Genomic DNA, 19,027 nt, shown 5'->3' with positions numbered 1-19,027 from the left:
AATAGGTAGAATACTCTACAGAATTTTGCCTCAGCAGTGGGAAAAAATTAGCTCTAGACTAAACCTATTTCTGGTTCTGCCCAACAAAAAAAAAAAAGAGCAAGAACCAACAGGATTAAACTGTTATCAAGTAACTTAGGTATGTTCCAAAACAAAGCTCAAGAATCTTTATAGGATCACAAAAATATCCAACACCCAACAAGGTAACATTCACAATGTCTGGCATCCAATCAAAAATTACAAGGCATGTAAAGAAGCAGGAAAATGAGACCCACAATGAGGGGAAAAATCAAGAAAAACCACCCCAGAAATGATACAGCTGATAGAATTATTAGACAAGGACATTAAAACTATTATAATTGTATTCCATATGCTCAATAAGCCAGAGGAAAGACTGCACATGTCAAGTACACATAGAAATTATAAATATAACTCAAATCAAACTTCTAGAGAAGAAATCTATAACTCTGAGATGAAAAATACACTGGATTGAATTAACAGCAGACTAGACATTGTAGAAGAATAGATAAGTAAACTTGAAGACAGAGCAACAGATCCAAAACAAAACACAGAGAAATAAGACTGGGGAGAAAACAACAACAGAGCAACAGTGAATTGTAGGATGACTTCTATTCACTTAATATATGTATAATTGGAGTGAAGATTTTCCAAATTTGATGAAAACTATAAACCCACAGAACGAAGAAACTCAATGAATGCCAAGCACAAAAAACATGTAGAAAACTACACTAAGGCACATTATAAATTGCTCAAAGCCAGTGATAAAGAAAAAAAATCTTAAAAGTATCCAGAGAAAAAGGCACATTACATACAGAGAAACAAAAAAATGAAAAAAAACTTTTCTTGGGAAACAATACAAGACAGAGGAAAATGGAGTAACATCTTTAAAGTATCAAAAGAAAAAGAAGCTGTCAACATAGAATTCTATAACCAACAAAAAGATGTTTAAAAAGGAAGGTGAAAAAAGGCTTTTTGAGATGTACAAAAGCCAAAAGAATTCCTCACCAGCAGAACTGAGCTACAAAAAGTGTTAAAGGAAGTCCTTTAGGTAGAAGGAAAATAATAACAAATAGAAGTCTGTATCTGCAGGAAAAAAAAGCACTGGAAAAGATAAATATGTGAGTAAATATAAAAGGCTCTTTTTCCTATTTAAATCTCTTTGAAAGATAATGGACCATTTAAAAGAGAAATAATAACAAGGTATTGTAGAGTTCATAACATGTAGAATAAAATGTATGACAATAATAGTACAGAGGCTAGGGAGAGAGATGTAATTACAAAGATGGTAGACAAACCCAATCATAGCAATAATTGCATTAAATGGAAATGGCTAAACACTCCAATTAAAAGGCAGAAATAGAATAGGTTAGGGGCCGGCCCAGTGGCGCAAACAGTTAAGTGCACACGCTCCGCTGCAGCGGCCCGGGGTTCGCCGGTTCGGATCGCGGGTGCACACCGACGCACCGCTTGTCAGGCCATGCTGTGGCGGCGTCCCATATAAAGTGGAGGAAGATGGGCATGGATGTTAGCCCAGAGCCAGTCTTCCTCAGCAAAAAGAAGAGGATTGGCAGATGTTAGCTCAGGGCCAATCTTCCTCACAAAAAAAAATAATAATAATAGGTTAAAAGTAAAAGAATAGAAAAATACACACAGGGCCAGCCCGTAGCATAGTGGTTAAGTGCGCGCTCTCCGCTGCTGGCGGCCTGGGTTCGGATCCTGGGCACGCACCAATACACCGCTTGTCAAGCCATGCTGTGGCTGCGTCCCATATAAAGTGGAGGAAGATGGGCACGGATGTTAGCCCAGGGCCAGTCTTCCTCAGCACAAAAAAGAAAAAAAAAGAGGAGGATTGGCATGGGTGTTAGCTCAGGGCTGATCTTCCTCACAAAAAAAAAAAAAAGAAAGAAAAATACATGCAAAACTTATAAGAAAGCTGAAACAGGTGTATTAATACCAGTCAAAGTAGACTCAGGTCAAGGAATATGAGGACAAAGATGGACATTACATAATGATAAAAGGGTGAATTATTAAGACATAATAAACCTAAATTATGCAGAGTTCAAAATAAAGCAATAACTGACAAAACTAAAAGGTGAATGGGCAAATCCACAATGATAGTTGGAGATTTCAACACTCTTCTCTCAGTAATTGATGGAAGCACATACAAAATCAATAAGGATGTAGAAGACTTGAACAACAATATTAACCAAACTGACCTAATTGACCTTTATAGGAAACTGCATTTAATAACTGCAGAATACTCAGGTAGCCATAAAATAGTCACTATTATGGACCATAGTCTGGCCCATCAAACAAGTCTCAATAAATTTAAAAGGATTAAAATCATGATCATTAAAATCTATGATCATCATGGAATTAAATCTAAAAATAACAAAATGATATCTGGAAAATCCCTGAATATTTAGAAATTAAACACATTTTTATATAATCCATGGTTCAAAGAAGAAATCACAAGTGACTGGAAAATGTTTTGAACTGAAAAATAAATAAAACATCAAAATTTGTGGGATGCAGCTGAAGCATGCTTAGAGGAAAAATGTATGGCTTTAAATGCTTGTATCAGGAAACAACGGTCTAAAATCAGTGATTTAAGCTTCCATCTTAAGCAGCTGGCAAATTTAACCCAAATAAGTAAAAGGAAGGAAATAATGAGTAGAAAACAATGAAATAGAAAATGGACATATGATAGAGAAAAATAAATTAGAACAAGAGCTGATTTTTTGAAAAAATCAATAATATTGATACACCTTCACTTTGACCAAGATAAGACATAAATTATCAATGTCAAAAATGAAAACAGGCATTAAAAAGATAAGGGACAAACTTTATGCCAATAAATTGACAACTTAGATGAAACGAACAAATTTCTTGAGACAAAAATGAGGAAAATTGACATAAAAATAGAAAATATAAATAGCCCTAGATCTAAATTGAGTTCTTACTTAAAAACTTTCCTGTGATATATATACATCTGCTCCTAAGAATCACAGCACCGCGTAGATCTGGAGGTCCTAACCCTTTCCTTCCCATGGAACCCCCAAGCAAAAAGAACTCTAATTACTGGACAAAATACAAGAGTCTTCAAGGCCACACAGTTGGGTAATGGTAGTGGGGGAGCTTTTGATAGGATGATCAGAAGTCAAAAAGCTCTCAAGATAATCACTTTTGCTTGCCATACAGCATGTGCCATACGATGGGCCTTGGGCTGTCTCTTTTTTGAGAGGTATGAATTTCTTTGTAATGCACAGCAAGGCCAGAGAAGAGGCCAGAGGAAAGCAGGCATCAAAAAGGCATCTGCGCAGAATAGGATACCATATAGGTGTTTGACCTCCAAGAGGCTCTATCTTGTAACACCATTCAGCGCCTAGAATGCTTTATGTACAAGTAGCTCTCTGGAACAGGTAGTGGAACCGGCGGATTGAAGAGTCAAGGTTCAGAAAACTCTATTTGAGACTAACACAACAGATACGGAGGGAATAAACGGGTTCGGACATGCCTTGACTGATTAATTAAATCAGAACAGACTAGTTAGTGCCAATAAAATGGAACAGAGATAAGAATCTAAATCTCAACTCAGTGTCCTTTTTCTTCTACTCACTGCCAACTGTCTCTGATCAAATTTTGCAGTGGAGATTTTCATACTCAAATTGGGCGTTTTCTGTCAAGCTTGGTCACTAATCAATTGATTACTTTGAGGAAAAAAATAGGATACTTAGCACAGTACCTGGTGCACAGTAAATGCAGGTCAAATGTTAGCAAAGTCATCCTTTATTTTTAGCCTCTTTATTGGGGAAGATTGGCTTTATATGGGGATTAAATCTGAATTTACAAATGCAAATCTCAGGTGGAAAATTTCCCAGGGGAGGGCGGGAGATTGTGCATACTGCATGATGATATAAATGGATGGAACCAGAGATCTGAGCATAGGGTAGGGGAGGAAAAATATCTGAGTTCTTGACTGGGACCCCTGTAACAAGAGATTAACAAGAGAAAAGCATACAAATGTATTCAAGTTTTATGGGACACAGGAGCCCTCATAAGGAAATGAAGACCCAAAGAAATGGTTAAACCTGAGTGTTTTATGCTAGGTTTGATGAAGACTGGGAAGTCATGGAAAGCTATGACAGGACAAAGAGTAGGAGCTAAGTGTAGTAAACTGGGGGAAGCTTACCAAGGCCTGTTCGTTCAGATTCCTCTCTGTGTCCCTTCCTCTCGTGAGTTAAGGATGCTCCTTTCCTCTGGGTACAACAAGGGCACCTCTCACATGAGGGTTTATGATCTGCTTCAGGGGAAGGTCAGAGTGTCTTTCTTGCACATGCCATTTCTCAAATTTCTTCAGGTTAAAATATTCAATATGCCAAGTTGCCATATTTCAGGGTAGCATGTCCTGAACCCCACCAAAAGTAATTCATCCTTTGATTTAAATTTACAGAAATAATGCAACTATATGCAAGGCAAAGAATTAAAATGGAAAAGACTGTATAAACTTAGCCGAAAATCTATCTGGAAAGAACCCAAAACAACTTGCAATGTTGTCCCCATCCTTGAGCCTGCCTTTAAATCAAGCAAACCAACCACAGTTCTGCCGTTCCTTTCTTTGACTCACTGGGAACGGCAAAACATATGTGATTTTTGTTTTCCCCCCAGGGGAAAGAATGGGAGGTGTCAGCAAAGAAGCCACAAGAAGCTCACTTATTCAAGAGCATCTGCTAAAGACAAACTTTTATATTAAAACTTGGTTTCCATTTAACAACCTAATGTTTGGGCTCAACTACTGCCGAATAAAAAAGCAGCTTTCCTCTCTTCCTACCAAATGAGTAAACTTAGACTCTAGCAGGATCTCGTAGTTTTGAGTTCTCATGGGTTTTTCCATCCACCCTTATGGAAAAAGTATCGTAGGGGAACAAAATAATTTTACCTCTACCCTTCTGAGTTCTTAGCTGAGACCCCTGTAATAAAAGACAGATTAACAAAAGAAAAACAAACAGGTTTATTAACATGTATACCTTATGTATACATGGGAGATACCCGGGGAAAAATGAGTAACTCCCCAAGGTGGCTTAGAATTCAGGCTTAAATACCATTTTGTTACCGCACAAAATTGGGGTGCTCTTGCCCCACGTACATAAAAAAACTAATTAATTACGGCATCGGCTTTTGGGAAATCAGCTTTATTCTGCGAAATTGATCTGCAGGGAGACAGGGGCCACATGCCCTCAGATCTGTCTCCCTGACAGATTCAGGATTTGGGGCAAAATTAAAGAAGTTAGGGAAAACAGGCTGGCACTGACAAATGCTGGTGGAACAGGTTTTGATTGGTGGGCTTCAAGCATTTACAGTAAGGTTCTAAACATTTATGATGAGGCGGGGAAGGAATTTTAACACTGGATCTTCCTCAATGATGGATCCCTCACTTCTGATAAAAGTCTGACTTTTAAATTCTGGCACGTCCTGGTCCTTTGGTTCCATGGGGAGGAGAAAGCAGTCATTTCAGGTCAAGACTTCTCTGCATGCTCTGGCTACGTGACTTTGCAAATCTTCCGAAAGACAATTTCTTAATTACTCTGTTGACAAGATGGGGTCAGTTGAACTGGTCCTAGAGGGCCCACAGTTACAATCTTAACAGGAAAAGGGGAGGGAGGATGTAGGCCTCGTAGGGGAAAATAAATGATTTTTAGGAAAGATGAATGGGCCCTTAGAAGAAAAGATAGGAGGCAGGATAGTTTGTGACAAAGTTTGTCTGGATGTGGTGTCCACTTCTAGTCTCCTCTCTTGTGACGAGTCAATTTTCCCTGGTTGATGAAACTCCTGGAGAGGGGATTTATGATTTATGACAATTGTGTTCCTTTCGGAGGATCTGTCTTTAGGAAGATAAAGAGAGTTCAGAGAAAGCCAATGTCTGCATTTGCTCTAAGTGCCTACAGCTCAAAATTATCAACATGCTAAGGGAGCATATTTGAAATGGTATATTCTGCCACCCTTCAGTATCATCATATCGTATTGGGCTCTCCACCAGGAAAAGCAATGTTGTTTTTTTCTTTTTTTGCTGAGGAAGATTTGCCCTGAGCCAACATCTGTGCCAGTCTTCCTTTATTTTGTGTGTGGGTTGCTGCCACAGCATGGCCACCGACAAGTGGTGTAGGCCTACGCCCAGGAACCAAACCCAGGCAGCCCAAGTGGAGTGTGCTGAACTTAACCACTAGGCCACAGGGCTGTGGTTCATTTTGCCCTCAATGTTCATTTTTGAAGCTAATTTGGAGGAAGGAGCAGTACTCAGGGTCTTCATCAGGACTCCTTCCAGGAGTTTACTAAAAACAAGAGCACAAACTCTTTTCCTTATTCTCTGTTCCCAACCACAGGCACTGTCAGCATCGACAACTGACAACTAAGCAACAGCCCTTCTCAAACCTCTCTCCCAAGGCTGTACTTTATTTGAAATGCAAACAATAAAGGTGAGTTTTGTTGTGTCTGAAACACAACAGCCGTATATCACAGCAAAGCACAATCAGTTGTTTTAATTTCTTGCTAAAAAAATGACACTTGTATTTTTCCACTGTTTTATTATAAAAATCAACATTTCATTTGTTACAACTCAGCTTATTGTAATAATCAAAAAGGGGATTTATACAAAGTATTTTTATACAGTTTACAATTAAAGCACTTATTTTACAAAAAGGGGGAAGTGAATAGTGGACAAGGGCTGACCAAATGTTGGCCATTAAAATATAAATACATCCTTGCAAAGCACCATCGTACCAAAGTCCATGAACAAGAAACACCAGCTGACTTTAAGACAATGACGAAGATTAAAGCTTAAGAAAAAATTTAAAAACACAAAGGATAAACATCTGAAAGCAGCACCAGATCCTTCACTTGCAAATAAGGCTAGTCCAGCTTAAACTTCTTAGTATCCTCTTTATTCTTTTTAAATTTTCCTCACTAACCCCAGTACTTAATTTCATGTAACATTAAATTTAACCAGACTCTTTGCTTTATTTTCCTTTTAGTATTCATATTTAGGCATTGCTATATATATACATATATATATCCCTGCCCTGCTTATATTGATTTTTTAAAAAATGGACAGTTAAGCAAAAGCACGTTGTCTATATAATTCTTTGGTGTTAACTTTTGGGCAAACCCCAAGTAATGGTGGGAAATCTAAAAGTTCATTTTTGTTAGGTCTATATACTCCACTTCTGAGTACGAGAAATCACTTAGTTTATAATTCTATTTGTAAAGCCATGAAGAATTTTTTTTTTTTTTTGGTGAGGAAGATCAGCCCTGAGCTAACATCCATGCCAATCCTCTTTTTTTGCTGAGGAAGATTGGCCCTGGGCTAACATCTGTGCCCATCTTCCTCCACTTTATATGGGACGCTGCCACAGCATGGCTTGACAAGCGGTGCCTCGGTGTGCGCCCAGGATCCGAACCTGGGCCGCCAGCAGCAGAGCGCGCGCACTTAACCGCTGTGCCACGGGGCTGGCCCGAGGATTTTTTTCAGCAATAAACTTAAGAATGGTTTAAAGATGCCTTATGAAAAAGAAAGAGTAAAGTTTACCCGGACTGACGGAGGGTGAGGATAGTCAGTAATTTCATTCTAAGTCATCTAGATTAACCTAAGAATCTACCTCCCCCCTCACTCAGGTACAGGCTTAGCTTAATGAGATGCAGAATCAAGTCAAACAGAAATATCCTGAGTATATGGATTCACAATGCTCATAATTTAAAATTTTTTAAGAATTATAAATGTAAAATGTTATGCTTTGAGAATATCAAAAGCTAAATTTTCAGACTATTATGAAATCCTGCCATCCCAGAAGTCAGAAACCACACATATGCTACCAGTACTTTCTAAAATCATCTGTTACTTCTCTTGGTTCACTTTAGGCTTGGGATAATGAAAGGAATATCAAATAAAATTAAATTTCTTGAGTTTAAGAATTTCGAGAACATGTTTTAAACAACACTTGATTATAAACTTTTTATGACTCAGTTCATGTCTGCACTTACAGTCTTATTTGTGGATGCCCAAACATTTGTCGGCCAACTGATATTCACATACTCATACCCACACTCTAGATATACCATGTATGTCATTATACAGACTTTAGCACTGTACTTATTAAAAGTGTGACATATTTGGAGTGTGAAAAGCCCAAGATTTTTGTTTCTGAATCTTGTTAGATGTGTAATGGTAACCAATATGATACGCATGCAAATCAATGAAGTGGCAAGTTTTCCCCTGCAAGAGAGAAAGCAATTTAAAAAGCTGCATTTCTAAGAACCTAATCTTGGCACCACAGACTAGATAGGGAAACAGCAGCAGCACATCTATCACAGAGAAGCAGGCCTGCTTAAGGCGAGCCTTTCCGGTATCAGAAGGAAATAGATTTTACTATAACTGTTGGTATCAGGTCACATACACGGCTCATTAAGAGGCTGGGTAAGCTGCACCTACTAACTCTGCTTGAAGTATTCTTCATTAACGGGCCTTATGGCAAAACAAAAAGATTTCCCCCCAAAACAAATTGATACCTAATGCAGATGGTGGCTATTTTTATATCTTAATATCGAATGAGTTGGCCTTACACAAATTATTGACTTTAGAGTATCTTTAAATGATGAACAAATACAATCCTAGATCACCTTAAAATTTTACTGCTCCAAGCCCCCCCCATTGTCCTATATTAGATGAAAATGTACTGTAAAGTCTTCATTTCTAAATAGATATCATCCCTTTAGAAAAGCTGTTCTCAAACTTATTAAAGGGTCAGCTATCTCTTGGTGGTATACCACAAAGTGTTTTTGTATTCAAATTAAAATAACTATAATTTCTGCTAAACAGATAGACATCTCATGATATGCTAGTATAGAAGAGTGGCAAGCAAGTGTCAAAGGCATAATAAAAATTCATGAAAGAAAAATTAATACTGAGAAAATTCTATCCCTTAGTTCATTTTTCTTGTGAATATGCTATTATCTGATTTACAAAGCAAAACCCCTTGGGCCACTGTTCGGAAGACCAGGGCTCTGCAAGAGCCAATTTCAAAGTTATAAAAGTTCAGAGTTATGAAAGACCACTTCAACGCAGAATAGCTTATTACAGTGCACTGGAAGTATGCTATGCTAAAGTTCATTTCTCAGATAATTTTAATCACATCAGTAAGTGGGACTACTTTAAGACATATGTTCAAAATAAATACTTTTGTATTTAAAGTATCTAATGAAATTTTATTCATTTTTCCCCCCACGCATAATGAATCTTTTCACTTTTCCCCTTGAACCTTTTTCACTTTTCCCTTGATTTGTCCTCTTATGTATTTATTTTTTATCCTCAGTGGTTCCAATTAAAGCTCTTGTGTTTAATAATGAAGGTAGTTTACTTAAGCTTAACTGTCCATGTAACCAATAAATCTTTTCCCAATTTTGACAATTCTCTCATTTAAAGGTACTTCCAAAAATGTTAAGAATCCATCTCAATGACCCCAGAAAGAGGATTCTGAGATTAAGCTGAACTGCCTTCAAATAATTTCAAACAAATTGGCACACAAATTAGTATTTTGCAAGAAGAGGCCATTGCCATCGCAGTACAAGCACTTGGACTGAGATATAACAAGGCAATATTCTTCTTAGTTCATTATAGTGCAAGTTTCCACATGGGAAGCCCACCAGATAAAGATGCACATTAAAAAATGTAAACATATAGAATTCTCAAATTCTAAGTGATACCCAGTTATTGCTAACCTTTCCATCTTCATTTAAGCATCAAGTGCCCCTGTGTGTCACAGAATGCAACTTCAATGTCCATTCTGTTAGACTGTGAGCACTTTGTTTCATCAACAGGAAGAATTAAAACTTATCTGACTGAAATGCAAGACACTGATGGAATATCATTTATTTATATGCAAAATCAAGTGCACCTGATTCATATAAGGTGTCCCCAACAATCTAGGCATTATTCTTAAACTACATTTTTTCTCTTTAAAAAGTTTACTTAGGTATTTTTTAATTGCTTAAAAAGTTACTTCAACCCTGCCAAAATTCTGAATCCTTTCTTTTGTTGTTTTCTCTTGGGCCCTGAAATCTAGAGAGGCCTCAAAAAGACAGAATAATAAAAAAAATCGTTTAATAACTGACCAACATCTGTTAAGGTAAAAATAGTTTAAAAACACATTCAATTTCAGCAGAGAAGTGCTGGAAACATGTAAAAAGTAGGAAAGTAACTTCCAGCGAGGCGGCAGAGCAGTGCTAGAATCATTCCACAGGTCAGCCCTAATCGCTGAAGATGTAGCAGCCCCAGTACTGTGCAGTCAGGCAGACACGTAAGAGCCTTCCATTACTCCCCTCCACCCAAGTCCTGACAACTGAGAAGCTAATAGTTAGCCTTCTCATTTAATCCATATTGTCAAATTTGTTAAATAATCTTAATCCATAATAGGATAAGAGAGAACACACATAAAAGTATATAAGAGGCGATTATAAGAATAATTTGTGGATAATTTGAAAACAATCTAACATTCACATTAGGTAACAGGAAGATATTAAACTCACGTCACACATTAGAAGAGGTATGTATGTAGATATCATTCAGAGAAAAATTGGCCTAAAGAACATGAAAATGTCACAAACAGTTAATAAAGGGAAAACCTAATGATAACAAAAAAATTCTCTTTTTAAATAGATTGTCTCTAACCGGAACATATTTAAATGTTTTATTAGGAAAAATATATATAAAAATGATTTCATACTGTGATATTATATGCTGAAAGTACTGCAAGGATATATGATCAATTTACAACAAAAACATAATGGTTAAATTTGTAATTTTTAAACATTGTCTATATGTGTTGTAAAATGTTGTAACGTTTTAATGAGCATTAAAACAATCATGGAAGTAAAGAGGAGCAATAATATGTCTAACCTCTGATCATTATGCAAAAACAGCAGTCAAATTGAAGAGCTAAGCCTACTGGGGATTGGAGCTAGTAGAAATACTAAAATGAAACTTTAATTTAGAAAATTCCATTTAATCAATCCTCAGCTAAAAAGCTTTGAATAAATCATGATATCTTGGCAAAATGGCCTACAAAGCTGCTGGGGGAGGAAACAAGGTGAAAACACCCAGAAGAAAAATTAATTTTTGACAGAGATGCGTGTCCTACGGTAGGGACAGAAGACTTGCACACACAAACAGCCCCACAGCATCTTACCAGACAGCTGATCTCTCCTACAACAGCAACACCCAGAATGGATTTTTATAAATATCAATTTTCCTTGCTAAAATTGTTGGATTACTAGAGAAAACAAAGCCCTTTGTCCAAAGTTAGCATTAATTCCTTTTTTTTTTCTTTAATGGTTTCTTTAACTCATTGGCCCTCAAATGTTAGTTAACATCAAGGCTATTTGGCTACTTCCAAGTATCTATGGTTTGCTGCTCTAAGATGAACTTAATTTCTTCTTCTTTTTATTTTGGTATCAATAAAGCCCAGACATTCCTGGTCAGTGATGCCTTTATTATTCCTGTTTCCTTTGTACTCAGTCACTTCACTGGGTTTAAGGCATGCTTTGTGTATTTAGTTTGCAAAAATAAAACTTTTAGTACAAATTTATTTTTTATACAAATTTTTATGGCACAAGCAGCAAATCTGCTGTTTTAAGAAAATATATAAATATCCTTTTCTTCTGTACAAATATCTCCAGTATTCCCTACCCCATTTATAATTTTTAACTGTACATGGTCTGCCTCATCCTTCTCTAGCAGCTCCCTCCCCCCCTCCAGATCTCAACCAAATTTGTATTTACATGTTTGCGTTGGAGGCAGTCAGAGGAGGAGGGCCCCTCCTCAGGAGGAGTCTGTACAAGGAGAGGGGGGTGGTGGGTAGAGGTGATGAGAGTAGCTCCTCTCTGTGTATGGAGAAGGTGGGCAGCTTTCATAGTTCTCTTCCGCCGACAAGTACTGGCTTCGGGGCGTGGGAGGTGGGGGCACAGGCTCTGAGTCATAGTTCAAGTCACTAGTGTAGCCCTTGGCTGTTGCCACTGAGGTCATTCTCCGGCTGGGAGCATAGTCACTGTCACAAACATCTGTGCTGCAGGGTGTGGTGGGGGGTGCAAAGTGCCGGTAACTGTAGGGTCTGTAGCTGGTATAGGAAGAAAATCAAGAGAAGCAAAGTTAGTTTTATAGAAAAGTGGTTTTCCCTATCAGAATACAAAGGTATTACATGTAAACTTCACCTTCAAGATAAGCTACCACAATCTAAATCTGCACAGACCAAGAGGCAATTTTCAATGGCAGATTGGAGGAGGAAGATATTTTATATTTGCAAATAAAATGTGATGAGAGGTAATTAAAAATGGCTAGGATGGGAATGCAGAGGCAAACTCAATCTAGCCTCTGGATGTGCTCTTATATCTTTAAGTTAAATTGTATCACGGAATAAAAAAATACTCAAAGTTGTACTTCATGGTCATCTTTGGAAAATCTCTCAGTTATACACTTTGCATTTAGTCTATAGAGTGGACCTCACCAATTTCTGCCGTTCCATGGTCTGTAAGAAGAATAGGTCTTCACATATTTTACACTACTCAAACATGTTAGCATTCCCTCAACATTCTTTAACTGCTCCATAATTTACCTGATGAATAATTTAATGATGTCCAAAGACTTCATTCTCTTTAAAACTCAAATATTGTACAAGCCAGGCTGAACTGTGGTAGACAGCCTAAAGGGCATATCTATCCCATTCCTGTTACTATCAGCAAGGGGAAACTGCTGTGGTTTGGGGGAAGGAGTTTTGATTCCCTGTGTACAGACAAGCATATTGTCATAAGAGCAGCTTTAACTGAAAATCAAAATGATAAATTCTAAATATTTATATAGGACCGGGGCATTTTCTAATAAGTATTTCAGAGACCTAATTTATTTCTTACACATGTTTATCTACCTTTTCAAATAATCTGTAGCTGTTAAGTTTGTAGCATGGCTAACTAACGAAAAAGGCATTCATTAGAAAGAGAGGAAAGTACTAGTAAAAATAAGAGCTAACAAAGTGCTGCCTTTTCTATCATTTCTACTTCTATCTGTAACTTCATATATCATTTATATTTTAAATATGGTAAAGTTGAGCTTATTTCATATTATCCCAATCAAGATTTATTCATATGATTTCTCATCAAACAAAGTGACTGCAAGACAGAGGTAACAGCAAGCGTAAAACTGAAGTAACAATTCATGAAATACCCAGTGATATGGAGCGCCACAAGATAATATCCCAGGATACAAAAACCATTTGATGTCACTTAGGGCTGGCCTCAAAAGAAATGGCTGCCAAAAGATCAAACGTTACATGACCTGCTGAGCAGGTTCTCAAGTGTTCTTACTACCAATATTGACATGATGTCATAGTATTTTTTTAGGTTTTATCTTTCTGTCTAATCAGGTGCTAAGCCTTAGTGAAACTTCTTGGCTCAACATTTAAAAGGCCCAACACTTCCATTTTCATGGAGGAAAAAAACAGGAAAGGGGAACAAAAGGAAATAGAATTAACAAAATTCTTTTAAGTTTCAGTTTAGACAAAAATCTCAAGAAATGATAAAACGTTTACTCAGAATAAACAAACTGGGCTTACTTTGAGATGTGGGAAATGGTAAAATGAAATTGTTTTTGATGCAATTATGTTTAATCAGCGTTTTATTTAATTTAAAGAAAATCTTTTTAAATAAAATTTTAGGTCTTTCCTTTTATTTTCTCAATTTTCAGGTTTCTGACTTTCTATTTTGGCTTTTTAGAACAACTTGTGACAGGGAAAGCAACATTTACAGTAAAACATAAAAACAATCAGTTCAGAGTGAAGCCTATCTCACACAGTCTTATCTATAAACTGAAATGAGAGATCTGAACGAGATACTATAAACATTTTCCCCTTGATTTCTATAGATCTGTAAGGTTATATCAGGGCAATTTGACTGGAATGTTAGGAAGCACCTTATAGAAGACAAAAGGCACTTGAGGGATGCCAATAACACCGGACACTAAGTGTTTAGATAGAGAATATCAAGCTGTTGACTTTCTGCTGGCCTTTCAAATAAGCTAGAAAATTAAGGATGACACACTTAACCTGCTCAATATGCTCTACAGAATCACAAATCAGCACAAAGGCATAATTTCCCTCTTTTTGGCTTACAAACACATTTCATTTATTTTAGTTAGTCACGATTTATTCCATGCAACTATATGAGAAATCTTACATTCCAGGTTGTAATAACATATGTAAGCAAGGGCTGAACTTCAGCTTCTCTCAACTTCTCTCAAATTCTGTGCTCTTAATGCCCCTGCTGTTTTAGAGCTCTCACAACTCTCTGAACCATAGTCTTATTCCAATATTCCATTCTTAGACTATCAATCAAACCTAACCCGAGAGTAACCTATTTTGAAATCAGTCACTTTGGTGGGTAACTTTTCCTTAGAATACTGTCAAAGCTTTGGGGGTTCTACTTTATTACTCTAAAAGCCAGCATTTGCGACTCTCTTTAAACAAATGTATAATGCCCTGAAAGAAAAGGATTTGTTGTAGGGGTCATGTCAGCATTACCAAGACAAGATGCCTATTCCATCTTGGTGACCATCATCTACTCATTCGGGGCTACATCAAGCCCACAACTAGAATACTTCTTCCGTCTAATAAATACTTCGACTTACAACCATGTGTTGCTTAACGACGGGGATGCGTTCTGAGAAATGAATCTTTAGGCGATTTCATCATTGTGCAAACATCATGGAATGTACTTACATAAACCTAGATGGTCTAGCCTACTACACACCTAGGCTATATGGTACGACTCTTATGGGACCACCGACATATTAGAGGAGGATTTGTGTTACCTGTAGGACCTATGAGTGGAAGGACTGTTTGAAGAATAACCAAATTCCATAGTGTAATGTGATCGCTCTGTGGCTGGGGATGGCGGAGGGTTCAAAATCTAAAAGGAAAAATAATTAAATTATTAAAATAACAATAGTCTATCCCAGACAGAGACTATTAGACTTTCTTTGAACTTCTCCTCCTTCATCTCTGTTCATACTCCTCTCCATTACACTATTAGCACAATCTTTCTTTTCCAAAGAATTGACTTCAAATAGTACTTTAGGATTGTGGCTCTCTACAACCCAAGACACAATTTCATCACGGCTAAACAGCACAAGGTGATGAGAAGGAAATCTATAATCTACAAGTCACTGGTTTAAGTTCAGCACAGCTGGGTTCTGATTTTTCAAAATTATGAAAATTTAGAGAAAAATTACTGTCTTAGGAGAAGTACCAGGTATGCTTACTGTTTGGGGAGGTCATGGAATGAAGGTCCTAAGCCTCTCAGGAAGTACTATTTAGTAGTTCTACTTTTACCTGAAATATGAAATTAATGTCCAGTTCTTCTAGATATGCTGGTCACTACAAAGTAAACTTAAAGAAAGATTTATAAGTTCTCACATGATGGTGGTAAATCCTTCTTTGAGCCTTACATGCCTAAATTCTATACTAAAAAACTTTTTACACTACCATCACTGCATATTGACATTTAAATGAAAATGAGTTACAAATATAAGATCCTATTTATCTTAGCATTCAAAGGAAAACAGACTCTTACTGCAGGAAAGTAAGTGCCTTTGGTACTTGAAGAACTACTTGATGATGCTCCTGTGACATGAGCTCGGTCATAAGGGGGTCCACTGCTTCCTCCCATGATACTGAGGGAGCTAATCATTGATTTACCTCGAGACATTCCTAAAATGAAAGAGGATAAACACTGAAGATGAATAAGATCCATAAAAATGCATGAAATAATTTTATTCAAAACTAGGATTATAAATACCAATAGTCAAATAGTTTGATTTTAAAACAATTTATGCCGTCTTTTCCTAATAATAATTGAAAACACTTAATGGAGAAAGGAAATGCATGTTCTCTAGAAGCGAATACTTCTATTGAGAACTGGCCTAAAACAAGGCCAAGAATAGCTCCTATCCCTTCTCTCCCCAGGACGGAAGCAGAGTTCTGCAAAATGAGAGGTTTTCAAACTCACAGAGGATTTGAGGAAGAAAGGACTGTGGAGAGTGGAGGCTGTGAAGCAGGGTAGACTAAACAATAGATTTGCTCCTAAGGAAACTAAACCCATTTTTAAGGGCATAAACACAATGTATGGAAAATTATTTCTTCAACTACTGGATGCAAATGTTGTTGGAATCATAACCACCAACGCTAAAGAAGAAATTCTGTTTTTTCCAGTGACTCCCCAAATTCCACTAATTGAAAATAGGAATGGCAACAAGGAATCATTATCATTAACAGTTTAAAAACCATGTCTGTTTACTTAGAGTTAAACCCAAAATAAGTTCTTATTTTCAGAGGGCTTTTGCCTGGTACTCCTTTTCCATATTCATTAAAAGAAAGGCTTCTTTTCTCTAAAGGCACCAAAAAGCATTGAAAAGAAAGCTGTACTTCCTTAGAGCAATACGGTCTACCCAAGTACAGAACTTCTGGCTACTTGGCTATGCCTAAACAAACCCTAGGCCCACTGTCATCACCTACAGTTAGGAGAAAACATAAGAATATATCCCTCCCTGCTATTACTCAGATATTTCCAAATCTTTCTTGCTGAAAAGGAATCTTTATTTTTTGGCCTCCTTTAATTCCTGGGCTCGGCCGTACTGAGGTCCCTGGTAGTGAACCTAAAGAACATGTGCTTTATGACTCTTTTCACCAAATAACTAGCTGATTTACTTTCAGTGGAGCACACCCAGAAATGCAGTATATATAAATGCTTACATATGTATTTGCTTTACATCTTTTGGAAATTTCTACCAAAACACATTTAAGGTCTCTTGTGTATAGAGAAAGTGCTAAAAGTAAAAGAAAACATTTGTTCTTATAATTTTTTAAACCCTAAGTAGTCTAATTTGAAATAGACTCTAGGCAGTATCCTGTTCCCATAATGGAAACTTGGCAGTCTTGCCAGGACCCAAGACTTGATTCTCAAGGGATCAGTCTTAACTCACCTGGAAGAGATCCTGACAAAGAACTTGGGTGTGGCACATAACCAAGGGGCACAGAAGCTGGTCCATGAACTACATAGTCATTAGTCATGGTTTCTCCATCTCCCTTCATACGTGGACACAACATCCTCTGGCAGATAAAGTATATGGTTCCAGACACAAAAATGGTGACAATTACTCCAATAACTGAACCAACTGTATTGGTAGCCTGTGGTGCTGGCTCCTCAGTTGGATCTAAAATGCGGATGCAGTACAGTTATATAATGGAAAACCAACTGTAGATTCAAAATAGTAATTGAAAAGACGGCTAGTGAGCAGAACGTGAACCTAATGAAGACAACTTATAAACATTTTTCTCATGAATACATATACACCATGCCCCATGGATATATGGATAAATGTCGTCATTAGGAATCAAAACGAACTATCCTAAGTGAAGGCAGAAATAAAACAATACACTGAGAAGTATAACTGCAAATTGATAAAAACAAAGATATTAAGTGAACTACAGATTTAAACACCATTAAGAAGCTTTAAATATATATATATAAATAAAATCTATCCTACTTCATTCTGCATATCATAAAAATCAAGATTATTTTGGAATTTCAGAGGAAATTTTAGCACCAGAAGGGATGGACCTGGAAAAGTCATCAAATGTTTTACCTGGACTAGTGAAGAAGCCAAAAGCAGTTCTGAGCTTGATTTTAGGTTTGAAAAGTGACACTTAGGCCTGGTGAAGGGAAATTAGAAGCTAAAGATGAGCATTAGCTCTCAGGCCCAATTTCCTGCTGCCTCCAGGATGAGTCTAGCTGCCTGAGGGCAAGGAACATAAGGTCTCTGATAACTGAGTACACAGAAAGAAAGGCCAGAGCATGAGAGCATCAGAGGAAGACCCTGCCCATGGCATCCACCTTCACGGGATCCCTGAGCTATCTGAGGCTTTAGAAGATGACGGTATCAATATCAGAAGTGGAGGGAAATAGGAAAAGGGGCTCATCAAATTTAGAGCATCACTCCTCTATTTAGAAGGAAAATTCTTCCATTCTGAATAGTCAGACTACGTTACAATTGCAGATCCTCTAAAAACCTTCCTTCTGCCTTATATTACCTCAAATCTCCCATCCACATAGCTAAACTCATCCTCTGATAGATTAAACGAAAGAAATGAGAGAAAATGACATCGTATAACATGTAGGGGCTGCCAGTTACATATTTCGTCTGTGGCCTCTGAGACATAGACTCTCCTTGCTCCTTAGCCTTTGTAAGCAACCATCCCATCTTGCTCACTCCTTTTCAGTGCCCTGGCATTCCTTTCTAACGCCAAGCTTCAAGAAAGACTAGTTTACACTCACTATCTCCAATTCTTAGTCTCGGGGTCACATCTTAACTCACTGAAATCAGGCTTCTATCCTCATCAACACACTGAAACTAGCCTGGCAAAGGTCAAAGTTCTCCTATTTCCCATATTCAATAAACTCTTCATCTCATTGACTTCTCTATACATTCAATACTGCTGGCTCTTGTTTTCTTCTCAAAAATGTCTGATCAATATCTTTCCAAAATACCGCTCTCTTAGTTTTATTGTCTCTGATTATTCTTTCTCCGTTTCCTTTTGTCAGCTTCACTCTCTTTTGTCTGCCTCTTAAGCGCAGGTGCTTCGTAGAGTTCTATCTACCATCTGCTATCTTCCTCTTCTACTTACTCTCCCTGGGAGGTTTCATCCATTGTCTCAGCTTTAATTATCACTAATAAACTGAAGAGCCCAAACCTCTCTCTTAAGCTACAGACTCATACAGTCAACTACTTCCTGAACAGCTTCAATGGGATATCACGGGCAATTTTAATGCAACATATCTAAACTGAACTCATCGTCACCATCTCTGCCATGTTTCCTAGATTCCAGGGGTAAAGTAGATCACAAATAAATGATGGTGC

General features: G+C 37.3%; 1 protein-coding gene across 1 annotated transcript in view; it reads right to left on the bottom strand.

Moving 5' to 3' along the window:
- Positions 1 to 6,588: 6,588 nt before the first annotated feature.
- LRP6 (LDL receptor related protein 6) overlaps positions 6,589 to 19,027 on the bottom strand; it is a 177,891-nt gene continuing 165,452 nt past the window's right edge. The window contains exons 20-23 of the mRNA XM_004435377.3: positions 17,093 to 17,323; positions 15,685 to 15,821; positions 14,924 to 15,021; positions 6,589 to 12,182 (exon numbers count right to left, since the gene is read on the bottom strand). Coding sequence (XP_004435434.1) covers positions 11,888 to 12,182; positions 14,924 to 15,021; positions 15,685 to 15,821; positions 17,093 to 17,323 — 761 coding nt within the window. The 3' untranslated portion in view covers positions 6,589 to 11,887. The remainder of the gene's footprint in view (positions 12,183 to 14,923; positions 15,022 to 15,684; positions 15,822 to 17,092; positions 17,324 to 19,027) is intronic.

Source organism: Ceratotherium simum, chromosome 17 (genome assembly GCF_057802395.1).
Source record: "Ceratotherium simum simum isolate JZ-2026a chromosome 17, ASM5780239v1, whole genome shotgun sequence".
Lineage (NCBI taxonomy): Eukaryota > Metazoa > Chordata > Mammalia > Perissodactyla > Rhinocerotidae > Ceratotherium > Ceratotherium simum.
The sequence above is the reverse complement of the archived record's forward strand: the minus strand, read 5'-3'. Positions and strand labels throughout refer to the sequence as shown.